Consider the following 15,441-nt stretch of genomic DNA (forward strand, 5'->3'; position numbering starts at 1 on the left):
TGTGATATAGACAAAAGGCAATAGTTCATGCCCATTACATTCCTTGCCACCACCAGGTGTCTCTAGCTTAGTGATATACCAATGAGGATGCTCACATGGTGGGATGGTTGAAAGGGTTTTTAAGTAACGTGATCAGGTAAGTATTATCAAAGAAACAATCTACTTAAAAATTAGCTTTTTCCATCAAATTCATTCCCCAATTACATTAACACAAGGAGCATAGGTAATAGGATGAAATTTTGTGCATCCTAACAATAGCTTGGGTATTCTTCATGGGAAGAAAGAAATATTGGATTAGCAGTGTATGGTCACATCACCACTCTATCATGTTAAGATGATTATTAAAATCTGTCAAAACTCGATGGCAAATTCAATGAAACTTAGTGGCAGTGTTAGTTTAATTGACCCACCAGATTTAAGTTTTTTCTCCTTGAAGCTTCCTAATATAAAATTTGAGAAGGTTGACACTGCATGCTTGTCAACAGCTTCTGTCTTTGATAAATAAATAAGAAAAATGTGTTTGCATGTGTGGCTTGCAGAGATTGCTCTTATTTCATGAGCTAAAATTATTATGAGGTGACTGATCTACTGAGATGTCAGATTACGCCAATGATATAACCCACTTAAGCCATAAAGATCTGACTTATAAGCTTTCTCACCTTCTTGCTTTTGAGATTTTCTCCACAAATGAAGGTCTAAATTCTTTCTCTTTCAAGGCTGTCTTAACAAGTGCAATGACAGAGATGATGATCCAGATGCATATAAAACTTGTTGATCATTTTAGTTTGGAAATTTGGTTTGGCTGTAATATTCCTGGGTAGGTTCATCATTAGATTAACTAGATAACTGACCCAGGACTTACCCCAACTGAGAGGGGCTAGCAGAATTCTAACCACCTATTTTTTGTATTATTTTCAATACAAGGACCGTGTGATTATGCAAATGCACATAACCTCGACTGATTGACAGTACATCCACTGCCGAAGCTTTAGGACCTAGAACCCATGAAACAAAGGTGGTCTACTTGTGGTTCCACCTTGTTATGATGGCCTATCATCAAACACCCCCACAGATGATGGGACCATTCCATATGGATAACCTGACCCTTTTTGGGGAGAACATCGTTATGTTGATCTGCAATTGGCAGTATTAAAGAAGAAACTGCTAAACCAGCAAACTTAGGTGTGGTGTTTTGGTGACCCCATTTGAGGAAGTAAGTCATCACTATAGAGTTATCCAACATTCAGTCATATAACATTCACAAATCACACCGTAAAAGCTTATTTCGCTTAACATCTAACACCCTTTCCTTTAAAAGTACAGACTGGTTTGCTAACTAAAACTAAGATTAATATAGTGAATCTGTGAGGCAAAATTATGAATTAAAGAAACCCATCTGTTTTCTTGAGAATAGGTCATATATGGTTGCTATAAATAATAAATAAGGAAAGTTCACATAGATTCAGGCTGAACAAATTTACTCTTATGCAGAGGTATTTCTTAATAGAATATTCTCAAATTTATATGACCAGTGCGATTAAAGAGATGATAATAAAAAGAACAAACACAACTTTTTATTGCTTTATTTTATTTTTGAATATACCAGAAAAAGATAATCCATATACAAATAAGTGTAAGATGTAATTAGGTGAAATTAGTATTGAGGTTTTACCCACCCATGCGTTCATACATTATCAGTAGACTCCTCCATACGCAAGTGTATGCATTTGGGTTAACTCCCTCTCCGCCCTCCATGCATACATACTAAATAAATAGCCCCTAATAGGCAATGCCTGTACCTCTTTTGGTCTCTATCATTAATCAACAATTACCAGTTGTAGTATCTCAAGTGGACTGAGAACCACGAAAATGAAGCCTGCTCTCCTTTTGTTTGTGTTAATTTGCTAATACTTCAAAGATATATTAAAGAAATTATAAAAAAGCCGTTCTTTTTCATTTATGTGACTTTTCTTTATTTCTGTCTCTTATCATTAATATTCTGTAAATTTCTCATTTCTCTATGGTGGCATCATTTCCCTATTCGTAGCCATGCTACTTTGATCAGGTGTCATTTCAAACAATCTAAATAAAGCTCTAGGCATATTGGATTAGCAGGTAAATAACACTAAAGAGCCACGTGGCTCTTGACTTGAATTCTACTCAGTCTTTCCAAAATAAAACTATGTTAAAAAACCATGTTAGTGTTGGTGACTCCAGTTTCTCAATTAATGTGTATGTGATTTGGATTTTTAATGTAGCCTTACCACTATGATGTCTGCAGTGTGGCTGTTTATAGTGATATCTAGAACTGGGGTGTCAAGTCGAAGAAGTCTAGCACGATGTCCTACCCAGTCACATGTTCCTGAAAACCTCTTTAAGCTGAGCACCTAGCAAAACAACTATTTGTACCATTTTTATAAGTCTTTGTTATGACTCAGCTGGGGTTTGAACCCACAACCCCCTGCATCCAAGGTGCATGCTCTAACAACTAGGCCACCAGAGCGGTTTCCCAATTAAGCAGAAATAGCATAGTGATACCATTAATATCCAAGAAACTGGACATTATTAACAAAAAAGATAAAGCCAATGTGTTGATCTGGCTTCATCTAATACTCCACATCAACATTTATGGATCAAGGATGAAATATTAAAAAAAAAGTAGTGACTCTGACTTGTACAAACTTATCGGCAGGAAAATATGGCAGGTATGTTTTTTTTTTATCTGGGTACACAAAACTGTAATCAGAGTTTGTGATTTAGTTCAAAGTCACCAGCCCTAAGCCTGTGGATGAAAAATATTTTACTTTGAGGACTGGAACTATATGTACAAAATACAGATTAGCTCTACAATGAGAACATATATTATTTTACAAAAGTTTGGCTTTAAAAGTATAACCATGTACAGATTGTAATTAAAAATTACCAAGTTCTTCATTGGAATAAGAGCTACAACATTGGGAGAAGTCAATCCAGATCTTGAAATTGAAAGGTATTCGTCCATCAAAATTATGTAATCTGAAATAAATACAAAGCACTTTATAACTCAGTGTTTCATGCTAATGTGATTATATTTGCTACATGCATCTCTTAAACGTAAATAATAAACCAAATATTCAAAATATTCATTTATTAATTCTTTGATGGAATTTTTTTTTATTCAAGCCAAATTCTTGAAATTCAATGTTAAAGTTTATGAAGCAATGTACTGTTCAAAATGACTGCATTACAGCATGCCTCCCTTGTCCAAGGATCAGCTTGCTGGGTGACATCATTCCAGTAAAAGCCAACCATCCATTAAGGTAAAAGTGTATTTTAAAAATGATGTAATTTGTGCTGCATATGTCCACAAATTCTGATCAAAAGCAAACTATGTAAAGAATTCACTGTTTTCCTTTTTTTTAAAATTTCAAAACAAGGACACTGACCAATGGGATCTACTGATTAGACTTTGTCCCACTGGAACATGCTATAAAGTGCATTCAGAGTGGGCCCTAATTCTCATTCTCATTTATATCCAAGCATATTAGATAAAATAATCACAAATCACAAAAGGGCTTCGAAACATCATTTAGGCATTAACTGGGTGAAAATATGACAAAGCAAGCAAGCCAAAGAGAGGAATATTGAAAAAGAAGTACACCATTCCCTCGATAACTCATGAACCCACTTATAATGCGGGGTCAGGCGTAGCTCCCATTTTTTAAACCAGAAAATACGATAAAAACTGATCTCTATTTGTTGAACTTGAAGAATATGGCGATCAAAATTGTTAACGGAAACTCTGATGTATCGCTCGTTTTATCATCTACAATGGTAAATAGAACCTGGAAATTTTAATCAACACTTTGAAATATCAAAATAAAAAATAGGTCATACAATTTTTAAAATTTTCTTTCCAAACGACATTCCTAGTACACTGCAATTAACGATATGTAAGGAAATTTTGATCAATGAAAATGTCACGCAGAGTGGAGGCAGTAGTTTAATAAATAAATACAAATGAAATAAAAAAAATTTCAATCGAAATTTGTGTTCTAGTTCTATCTTTTAGTTCTTTTTAAGTGCAATCATCATAAATGTAATGTGTTCTCATGTAATTAAACGTAAAATGCATCAATCTACCATTAACAGCTATGTCTGCAAGCGTTTCTCTGAGAACCGACCATGTTTTGATAACTGACTTCTTATTTGTTGTAATGTTGCACTGAATTAAAAGCTGGCCTCCTTTGTATTACCATTTTAATTATGTCTTTTGAATCAAATAAAGGAGGTGGAATAAAAGAAAAGTTAAAAGGCATGAAAATCCTACAAACTTAAAATCTAGCGACCCTGGTCGTATCTCTGGTGAACTCACTTCATTTGATCAATTGAACACATAAATGTTATTGTGTATGTAACATAAACTACCTTAAATTAGCAGACTCTTTCATAACTGTGATCAAAGATAACAAGGCAACCAAGCGAAATGAATTCATCGTAAAATAGAGAGCTTGATTTCACAGATACATACCATTGTGGGCAAGCAAATTTCAGAGAATTATGGAACTGGCACTTAGAGATATCCTCATGGATGATAAGAAGTTTCATTATTACTTCCAATGAAACCATGACATAAATACTGTACTAATTGAACAATACAAAAAATTGAGTTTCGATGTAGACGATTGTCTCACGAAATAAATGTCGCATGGTTTTTAAAAAAAGGAATCTTGTTTGGTGGTGTATCAACATTTAGTCTAGTTCCCTGCTCTTTGGACTCCTGATTTGGCAGGTTAATATTAAACACCACTATGGGAACCCGACTCCTCAAGAAAACAAAAAGCAGTAATGTAATACACATATTGTTTTACACGTACACGTGATGGTTGTTGAAACTAGTTGGAAAGATCTTTCATATGTTGGACATTTTGAAAATAAATGTTATTTAAACAGAATAATGAACAACTTCATTAGAAAAAGCTCATTATTAAAAATTATTATCGATGTGATTGTAAAATAAGGATTCAGTCAATAAACAGCCTAGTTCCCTAACGCTGCTTCCTCCCCCCATGGTTTTCTCGATGTCAAAGAGATTTTTTTTCAATTTTTGGAGGTCCTTCAGTAACCTGTGCCTCACTTATAGTGCAGTCTATGTTTGTAGACCCTGTTGTGCGTGAGTTACTGAGGGAGAGGTGTATATTATTTCACGGCACCCCATCGTAAGCGCGCAGGTCAAAAGCATGACGACAAAAGCAGGCAGCAAAATATGTCCATCAAATGCACACTGTCAAAAGCACACAGCATAAACTATAAGCCTGTAATTTTATTATGACTAAGATCGATAAATATCTCATTTTAAATGAAATAAACTGATAGTATGAATCTGTTTCCAGTGAGCAGACATCAAAGTGTGTACACTCAAATATTGAGTAGAAATAAAGTACTGGTTTCAATCACTGTTTTCATTAAGCAGACATCAAGATGCATATTTACGCAATATAAGCCTAGAAAACTATAAATACCAAATTCTTTTTGTAAAAATTAAAAAATCATAGCTAACCATGGAAAAGACTATGTCAAGGAAGGAGAAAGAGGATATCATAACCAATGGATATCGATATAGAAAAGACCAAGTAAATGCCGACGGCAGTTTTATCATGGAGATGATGTAAAACGTGATTGTAAAGGGCGAATTAAGGTGATCGCAGTGGACACAAGTACTGTGCTTTCTAAGTATAACCATGCTCCAGATCCAGAGAGCAATGAAGCAAATATTTGCTTATTTATTTGAAATAATAACTTTTCTCAGTGCGCTTTTGACCTGCACGCTAATGACAGGATACCCTTTTTCACAGAGTACAGAAGTTGGAATATGGGGTTTTCACTTATGATAGATTCAAGAAACATAAACTTTCTTAATTTACCTTTCAATAACTGATATATTTATATGATATGTTTTCTTTGCTGTCCTTTGAGGTATGTTATGTTTTTTTCATTCACACTTAGTTTTTTAAAGAATTTCATTATACACTATTGCTAACAGTAACATGGTATGTTGGACTTGACCTTGTCCAGAATCAAGTTCATTTTCTACTTAATCTGAATTATTGATTTTTTTAAAATTCTGTAAACATCTGATACATAGCTAAACATTTTCTCTGAGCATAGGTAACTATTTGGAGTATTATCTTTGCCTGAGTCAAGGATACTGTGTTTACCATGTTCCTTTATTATAATTTGTATAACAAAGTTTCTATTTATAACTCAGATTTTATCTGCAAACATTAGGAACCTTCTGGAAGATTATTTTCCATTAGGTGATATTTTTTTGGAAAACGCTACTTGTTCGGATGTCAGGTAGAGGACTATATAATCTTGTTTTTCTAGATAATATTCATTTGAACTTTAAGATCTAAGCAGAATCATTTGCATTATTGCTGTGTCCAGTAACATATACAGAGTTTGTGGAAACATTTTATTCTTTAACGCTCATGATGAAAAAAACTAAGGAATAAATGATAACAATAAAAGGTTAGTTTCTTTCATTTTATTATCAAATAAATATTTTTATCTATTTTACTGCAATGTGCAGTGGGTGGGTGTGCAAATTTAACACATTTATTTTGTTTCTTAAGTCTTGGGATGTATGACCTAGGTGAAAAAGTTTCACCATAAGTTCTGGGACAGGAAATAAAAAAATTATTTTTGTGTGTCCCAATATATACTGTATGTGGTAAATATGGTAAAATGTTATGGCAAACTCAATATCTTTTTTTCTTGACCCAGCTTAGTACCAGGTAACTATTGCAAAAGTCCATAGCGATCAATAATTCTTGTCTGGAAGTTTTTTTTGATGAAATTTAAGGAGCAGAGCATTTAACAATCCTGACTGAATTGACTCTGGTTCAAATATATTAGTATTAAACTTTTAAACAATATTTAATTATTTTCACATGACAACATTGACATACACTTTAGTATATTGCTTCAGAAATTCAGTTGGCATTTGTATGATGTTGTGTTAAGGTATCTTCTAGAACTGAGAATAGAGTATTCATGGAAATCCCCACCCCCAAAACACATACACATTTGGTTGTCTTGGTGTGTCCTAATTGTTCATTTCCTTGCAATGTTGCATGATACTGCAAGAGTTTTAGTTCAAGTCATACAGGTCATGTAGGCATTTAGTACTAACTACATGTATTTCAGTTATAAGACAAAACTCAACAGTACAGGATATGGACATTTTTGGACAAGGTCAACAAAATGCACAATCCAGCATGAAACAAACTGAATATTGCATATTGTGATTTCACAATGAAAGCTGTGGATGTTGAAAAAAATTAACTACCCTGTTATTTGGGTATAGCCGATGTCCTCTCTTCTTTACCCAGTTTTGTACCTGGCCACCACTGTAAATGTTCATGGATATCAATAATTTTTGTCTGGAAGTTTTTTGGTAACATTTAAGGTACACAGTATTCAACAATCCAGACTGAACAGACTTTAGGTAAATTATAATGAATATTCAATTTTAGAACAATATTTACTTTTGATTCAGCAAATACACCTATAGAAGTTAAGGGTGAAACCATTAATCAATATGTCAATAATTTTTTCCATATCAATAGTCAGAGCAAGATGAGAGGTGAAGAACTAATACAAAACGATACTGTAATCAAATTACTTTAATCTTCAGCAGTCATGAATAATTATTTATCTCTATTCTTTAAACTGAGAAGTCATTTAAAATAGCAGTTGCAGAAACATGCATTTATTTATATCAGTAACAAAGGACTACACCCACACTGCTTCTACATGTAAGCAAACACAAGATGACAGGGTCTGAAATCAGAACCCCCCTCTTTCTATGCAGCTTATTTAATTCTGTGAGTATGCTCAACCAATTAATACATATATAGGGCTGACAAGAGCGGGGGAGGGCAACCGGGGATATATCCCAAGGGCCTGGGCCATAAGGGGCGCTGGCAGAACAACACTTTTTAATTTTATAAAAGAAAAGTTTTGTTTGAACAAGGAAATGACTGGGTGTTTGTTAACCCAGGGCCTATGATCGCTCTCTACGGCCCTGTACACACATCATGTAAAGAAGACATTCCAGTCTTGTTCCCCATGTATGATTTAAGTACTTTACCGATCATTTAATAACCACTTTTATGTGAAGATTCGCTTTTGCTTAACAGCTTGTCTACTTGTATTGTGTGTGTGATTTGGATTTTTAACGAAGCTTTAACAATTTTTCAGTCATACTACTACGATGTCTGCAGTGTGTCAGTTTATAATGATGTCTAACTCTGGGGCATCACGCTGCAGACATGTAGCATGATGTCCCACCCAGTCACATTATCCTGACACCAGGCCAACCAGTGCTAACACTAACCTCTTAATGCTGAGTGCCAAGCGAGGCAGCTGTTAGTACCATTTTTGTAAGTCTTTGGTATGACTCAGCCGGGGATCAAACCCACGACCTCCTGTATCTGAGGTGGACGCTCTAACCACTAGGCCATTGGAGTGGTTGTCTACTTGTATTGAATAAGAGGGTACACTTCTGGTGTGTTATGCAGTAAAATATGTTACAGTCAATTCTGATCTGTGTTTCTGTTTGTTCAAGCCCAGAGTAAATAATAACCACCAATTTAAATAGGCTTCACAGAGTGGATGTGTGGTATTGACAAATATCATGAATAATAAGTAGTAAGTTAAAAGTTATAAACTATTATAAACTTTAAAATGTGCAAGTAGAATCTATTCTGTGGAAAAGGTAATTATATGAGCTAAAATAGGCTATATGATATTTTATGTGCAGCAGATCATGGCACACTGCAATAGTACTAGTTATATACGAATTAATGGTAGTAGTGATTTTGTAACTTTTTTTGCATCTGTGGCAAAGATATTTATGCTGTTTTCTGAAGATAGCTGAACATTGGGTAAATTATTTTATATCAGTGTATGATTGTAGAATGGAGTGTAGTGGTACTGAACTGAATGAAATGGAATGGAATAGATAGACATGTGAATAGAGAATATAAAAATATCCCAGACTTTTAATTTTGGGGATTATTATAATGTTTGGGACTAAAGTTTGAGTCATCAGGCACAAAAAGTATTTCCGGTTGGCTGACTGTCCCTATTTTTTCACTGATGACCCAGGCATTTTTTTTACCCCCCCCCCCCCCAGGGTAATTTAAAATAAACAATTTTAAGCAAAAGTAATTCTCAAAATTAATTTGTGCATCTAACTGAGCTAGTTTAGTCCAGTACTTGAAATGCTAAGTACATTAGTTATATCCAATGTTGTCATGTGACATCACAAAATGTGTGTACTTCAATATCCGCCATTTTGATTCTCAAGCCACACAAACCTACACCTAACAACATTGTTCATCCCACATAATTATGAAAGCATGTCTCATTTTTGTGTGCAAGGATACAATATAAACATCACATTCTGTTGTGCATATGAACTGCATGAGACCAAATGCATAACTTTTCTCCTTTTGTCTCCAAATAAAATATTGAAGATGCATGAACAAATGGATCCAAAAACAAGTAGAAACATGTAATGATTTTAAATTTACACAGGCTGAAATCAATCATTTGATTATAGTTCAAGTTAAAAAAAACAATAATTAATATTTTAAAAAGTATTTCAAGAATAATCGGTTTTGACATTCGGTACAAAGTCATGCTCCGTTAGGCAAATGTTTCATTTTAATACACTTAAGATGAAATTTCTTTGAATGGTTATCACTTACATTCAATATCATCCATCCTATATCAATAATCTCCAACATAAATACAATATTTGACTCTACTTATTAAAACCGGTGTGTCAGCTTTCTTTGTGAAAAGCATTGGCATAATACACATACTATGAATTTTATTTCCGTAACTGCTATTGCCTCCTGCAGATCACTGTCCGGAAATGCTCTTTCAAGGTGACAATCTTAGGGACATCACACAAACTATTTTTTTTAAAAAGACAATATTATCTAATTGTATTAAACAAATAACTGCATTTATATTTGATAGCAATATGCTTGATTACGGTTCAACTTCACCCGTCTGGCTTTTGATACAGGCAGGTAACTTAGTTTTATTTCTATTTTCGTGCTATAGAGGTACATAATTTCAAGTATAATCTATGTATCATTTCCATTAAGTAAATATCCTAATCAACAATTAAATCAGATTATTATCTTGAATATACATGATGACTTGTGTTGATAAAGGTTTGTTAGGGACTCAAAATGGTGGCACAAGATATGCGCTTGTTGCATTGTGGGTAATTGCATACACAATCATGACGTTTGTGAAAAGAACCCATAATAATAACTGTAATATATATGTTTAAAAAATATAAAAATCCCTACCTACCTACACTACTTTTAAAATCAGTGCAATAGGAAGCATGCATATTCTTTTGTTATCTTATTACTATTACCAACAAACATGGAGAATGACTGTAACTGATTTCATCATGCAGAAGAAAAACAGGGAACTTTTGCTTAAAAAGCCCTTCTAAGGGCTACCAATATTGCCTCTTATCCAGGGAACCATTTTTCAAAACAGCTAGACACACTTCGTTCAATTTGTGACATAATGGAGAAAATGCAATAACTGTTCACTGATTTGGACATTGGGACAACAGCTGTCTAGAAGTGCCATTTTGCATTCGGATAGTCTTGGATTTCACCACTGACCGAAAGATAAGATCCTAACAAACTCGAGTGTGCATAAAATATTGAACACAATTTAACATTTAGATAATTAGCAGCATCTATGCTACTGATCTAATTTTACCATGGAACAATAAAACTGTCCATTTCTTTGTTTGCTATTGTCTGCTTGTATTTAGGGCTGAACAGCGCACTCGAGTTTCTTTATTGTTACAGGTTAGAAGTCCCATCCCTTGATTTTCTTTGTAACGAGCCCCTGTGCCTAGTACAGTCAATAATAGACTGAAATCAATTCTTTGTTAACATGAGTGTGTGTTGGGCCCATTCCCACTCATGAAAGCCCTTCATTCAGTTCGTTAGAGTCATACTGGTATAGTCCTACGGCTAAATTGGCAGTGCTCCTTGAGCACATAAATGCCTGGGGGATGTGGCACTAATTCCTGCACCCCAGGAACATTTAGCATCCCGCTGTGCGGGAATAAACCCGTCGCACGTGCCCTTTTGGGCGCACGCGACGTAAATCTAAGTAATCACTCAAAACTGCAATACTGCTAATGACCAATACGGGCCTATCTACCCTTGGTTTAGAACATTGGTTCTCAAAGTGGGCGGTATCCCCCCCCCCCCCCCAACACACCAGGGACGGTGGAATTACTGGAGGGGGATGCGCCAATGTTAAGCAATGCTTTTTATTGGCTAAGGTGGGGGAGCTGAGGATAGCAAAGAGGCGGTGGTCTTAACAAATTCTGGGAACCACTGGTTCTTTAAAAAAAAATATATTTCAGAAATACGTTTCTACATTTCCATTTTTTCCTCTAAGCAAACCTGTATCCTGCAAAGCAAATACTTCCAATCCCAAAATAAAAGCAATAAAAGATGATGATGCATTTCAAAATATTTAAAAGTATTAACTTAAAAGTTAATTGTGTTTTCATTAATCTCCTATGATCTTACTTCCGGCATATAAATCCACGCACGCGCATTGTACACTTCCTTAAATGCTGAAAGTTGTCTGCAACAAAGGCGCTCAAAATCATGTTCTGTTTGTAGAAATTATGTGAGATTATATGCGAAGTAAATCATTGAAAAATATAGAGGAGACTTTTATTTTGTCTTTGCCTGTCATGATTTCCCGATTCCCAAAGAATTATTCTTTGTTCCAAAAATTTCTGCAGACTGGATATGTTGAATTAAGTTCCCGCCATCTTACCGTGAAAAATCAAAAATTGTACAAATGCGCTAATAAATTTCTAAGCTATATAGTTAAATAGCATGAGTCTAAATAATAATCATTTATATGTTGTACCTTATATTTCTGCTTTAATTCTCATCTGAACTTTAAATATATACATATATTCTTAATTAAACTCCAATCGTGACTGGAACTATTTTATACCGCGCCGACAACTTACTGTGTAGTAGGCCTAAAATGGTAGACTGGAAGTGAGTACAAATTGAAGACGGGGATGAAAAATGGTTCATACTCGGCACTCAGGTGACGCAGATGTTGCCTCGCCGGCCGATTTTTTATCCATCAGGTCTAGAAATAATCGAGGGACTCACAAGCAAGGTGTAGATGTAAGAATACATGCGGTTTTCATTTCATGTATGCAGTCAGCGTCTCATTGTTTTGAAAAGATGGGGGTGGGTGTCTTTTGTCTACAAAGTCATGTTGCCAGTCTATGCTTCCTCATACGTGCCTGATATTGTTCAGGTATAGCTTTAACGAATTACCATAAGTAATTTGTTCGAAAATAAGTTGATGCAGCAATGTGGTAAATTTAGGATTCATCTGATCTGTCCTAAGTAAAAGTCAAAGATTTTGTAGACCTCTCCGGTGGCCTAGTGGTTAGAGCGTCCGCCTTGGATGCAGGAGGTCGTGGGTTCGATCCCCGGCCGAGTCATACCAACGACGGACAAAAATGGTCCTAACACCTGCCTTGCTTGGCGCTCAGCATTAAGAGGTTAGTGTTAGGACTGGTCGGCCTGGTGTCGGGATAATGTGACTGGGTGGGACATCATGCTACCTGTCAGCAGCATGATGCCCCCATAGCTACAGTGTCATAGCCTCAACTTGATTTATTGTGGTTGAGGCTGCGAACTGATCCCATATCATGTAATGGAGAAAAAAAAATCATCACTTAAGTCAAATTAACAAACAGTGCAGAAATCTACTACATAAGTATAATCGTGTTTTGAAAGAAGTTTAGCTTAATTTTAATTTATTAAGCCCTTACACAATAAAATAAATTGGCATGGTTACACTAACCTCATCATGTCCGCCATGACATGCGAGACTCTCACAGTGACCCCTTTTCTCCTTAAGTGGTGAATAATTGCTTCTTAGTGGAATTTCAAAGTTGCAGACAAACCGTATTTACTTTTAATGCACAGAATTTCTGACTCAAACCGTGCCACATTTTTACTACGATTTGTTTATGTTTCCAAGTAAGGCCTCAATGTCCTTATACGGCACAAACAAACGAGGCTGAGAACGGATGTACTCATTATTTGAACTAATATGGTAGACGATCTAAACAAAAATATTGGATAAAAAAGGTAAACAAGATTTTACAACTATTTCTACAATGATTTTCGATTCTTCTGGTTTTAAATAAGAGGATTCACACCCGGCTTGCTCCATTGACACGCATATGCTCATGTTAGTATCCTGTCCACAAGGTAGGAGTAAGTGTACTAATATTAGTACTAAATGCCCCAGTGCTAGACATCACTATAAACTGCCACACTGCAGACATCGTAGCGATATGACTGAAAAATTGTTAAAGCTATGTGAAAAATCCAAAATCACACACACACAGTTATTTTGTAGGCATTCAACAAGGATTATTTCAGTAATAGGTGTCATTTTGAAAAAAAAATTAATTCCACATACCTTTAAGTGGCAAGTATTCACTTCATTGGGATACTTAGACATCCACATTACTTTGGAAGGTCATTATTTAGATGCTCTGTGAAGTTCATACAGCAAAATTAATGTTTAAGTACCTAGACATTTTTGGATGAAATGAACCTAAAGTTGTGATCCAGTACGGTCTGGATTGATTGCCACATGCTGTGATGTCACAATGAAAGCCATGCATATTGATAAACAAATTCCAGGGTTCCCATGCTATCGGGAAAAAGTTGGGAGAAATTGTAATTTTTTCCATGACCTTGCAAAAGTTGTAGTTCATCCCAGAACTATGTTGGGAATACCTGAAATGTACAAATCTCTAGAGTAGAACTAATGGTTGCCATTATGTTTAATTTCCACATTCTATATGCCACTTACATATAGCTGTTGTTTGTCCATCAGAGTCTGGCTGAATTCTGTCAGTTGAAGGAAAGGTTTTGTTCCAGACACTTTGCTACCATCAGTTCAGGCAACTTTATCCCTCATTTGAGTCTCATTATAGTCTGTGAATTTGCTGTTTAACCCGAAAGTACTTGGCCAGATTTGTAAACAGCATTTTTGTAAGTTCCAGCATAGCTTCATTTGAGGTCACATGCGCCACTTATTCAGCTATACTTGGAAATGAATACAGTATTGTGTCATGTTCTTTTGATGTACTCTTGTAGCAGAGAAGGAAGTTTTCTGGTTTTAAATGCAGACCAATTTTTAATAAAAAAAATTTTTGGTTAAAAATTTCTACATGACTTTTTCCCCATATTTTAAGAAAAAATAGGAATATTTGTTCCTGGATATAATTTGAATGGGAAAGAAGGTATCAAAACACCAACTCACTGTTTAAGGGAAGTTAATTCTACACACAGCAATTGATTTGCTTCAGTCATTCATTATGCATCTTTATTACTGTCTTGTTTCGCACTCAGTTCTTTTCTTGGCTTCTACTGTATTGAAATTTGTTGACAGAGGTGAATGTTTGGATATAACTAACTTTGAACAATCGGCAAAAAGAAATCCACTCAGATGGCACTGGCTAGAAGGACAAGATCACAATGCTTTCGGAATATATTTGGAAATCATAGGAACCTGAACTTGCCTGGTGCTTGAGCTGCCAATTCTGGATCACCTGGCAAAAAAAGTACTCCCTAACCATGCTAAAACAAAAAAAGCAAAGACAGGGAAGATCAGGTTAATACCAGAAGCTTCCAGTGGTTTTTCAGTCACTTTCATCAGGCCAAAAGAAAGTGGTTCTGTTCAGCTGACGATCCCAGTTTTTTTGCCAACACTAGCAACTTTTTCATCCCAGGGTTAAAAAAATAATCCCTAAATTGATATGTGCATATAATTGAGTTGATTTAGCCCAATAATTGAAGTGCTTAGTACATTATATAAAATAATCATTATATTATCTAGAATGTTAAAAAGAACCTACCTACTCAAATTTTAAAACCTGTGCAATAGGAAACATTATTTTAGAACTCACAGCAGGTGTCCAAGGCTTTTCAGAAAACAGTTCACTACATGTTGAAAGAAGGGGTATGAAATCACAAGTGATTTGTCAAAAAATTAAAGAGTATTTCAGTTAATAAATGATAATAGTTAATCTTTTCTTACATGTTTTGATGATTTTGTTGTGCATGTTTTGGCTACTTGTGAAATTCCACACTTTATACATGTACATCTGGTGTCCATCAGCCACTGGATTTTGTTACTGTAAATATCAGTACAGCTAAAATGATCAATTGATCAACAGATTTTACCATTCAGCACATTGTTGAATCAGGACTGGCAAGTCTTTGAATTTGCCACCCATCTATTTGTGCATGTGGAAAACTCCCGTGTAAGTGT

The 15,441-nt window shown here is 35.1% G+C and overlaps 2 protein-coding genes across 5 annotated transcripts in view; one reads left to right on the forward strand and one right to left on the reverse strand.

Moving 5' to 3' along the window:
* Positions 1-11,713, reverse strand: part of LOC149807169 (putative transmembrane protein 244) — a 30,641-nt gene extending 18,928 nt beyond the window's left edge. Inside the window, exons 1-2 of one of the 3 annotated variants that reach the window (XM_089963024.1) lie at positions 11,637-11,713; positions 2,924-3,015 (exon numbers count right to left, since the gene is read on the reverse strand). In XM_089963024.1, the coding sequence (XP_089819150.1) occupies positions 2,924-3,015; positions 11,637-11,665 (121 nt within the window). In that variant the 5' untranslated portion in view covers positions 11,666-11,713. Of the gene's footprint in view, positions 1-2,923; positions 3,016-11,507 lie in introns of all 3 variants that reach the window. The other 2 variants (XM_089963033.1, XM_089963015.1) reach the window with 2 other exon arrangements.
* A 380-nt stretch (positions 11,714-12,093) lies between these two features.
* The window catches only part of LOC149807170 (ATPase family AAA domain-containing protein 2-like), a 155,313-nt gene continuing 151,965 nt past the window's right edge, over positions 12,094-15,441 (forward strand). For both annotated transcript variants that reach the window (XM_089963046.1, XM_089963053.1), the window contains exon 1: positions 12,094-12,260. In XM_089963046.1, the coding sequence (XP_089819172.1) occupies positions 12,156-12,260 (105 nt within the window). In that variant the 5' untranslated portion in view covers positions 12,094-12,155. The remainder of the gene's footprint in view (positions 12,261-15,441) is intronic.

The sequence above is a fragment of the Sinohyriopsis cumingii genome, chromosome 1 (genome assembly GCF_028554795.1).
Source record: "Sinohyriopsis cumingii isolate HCF-2022 chromosome 1, ASM2855479v2, whole genome shotgun sequence".
NCBI lineage: Eukaryota > Metazoa > Mollusca > Bivalvia > Unionida > Unionidae > Sinohyriopsis > Sinohyriopsis cumingii.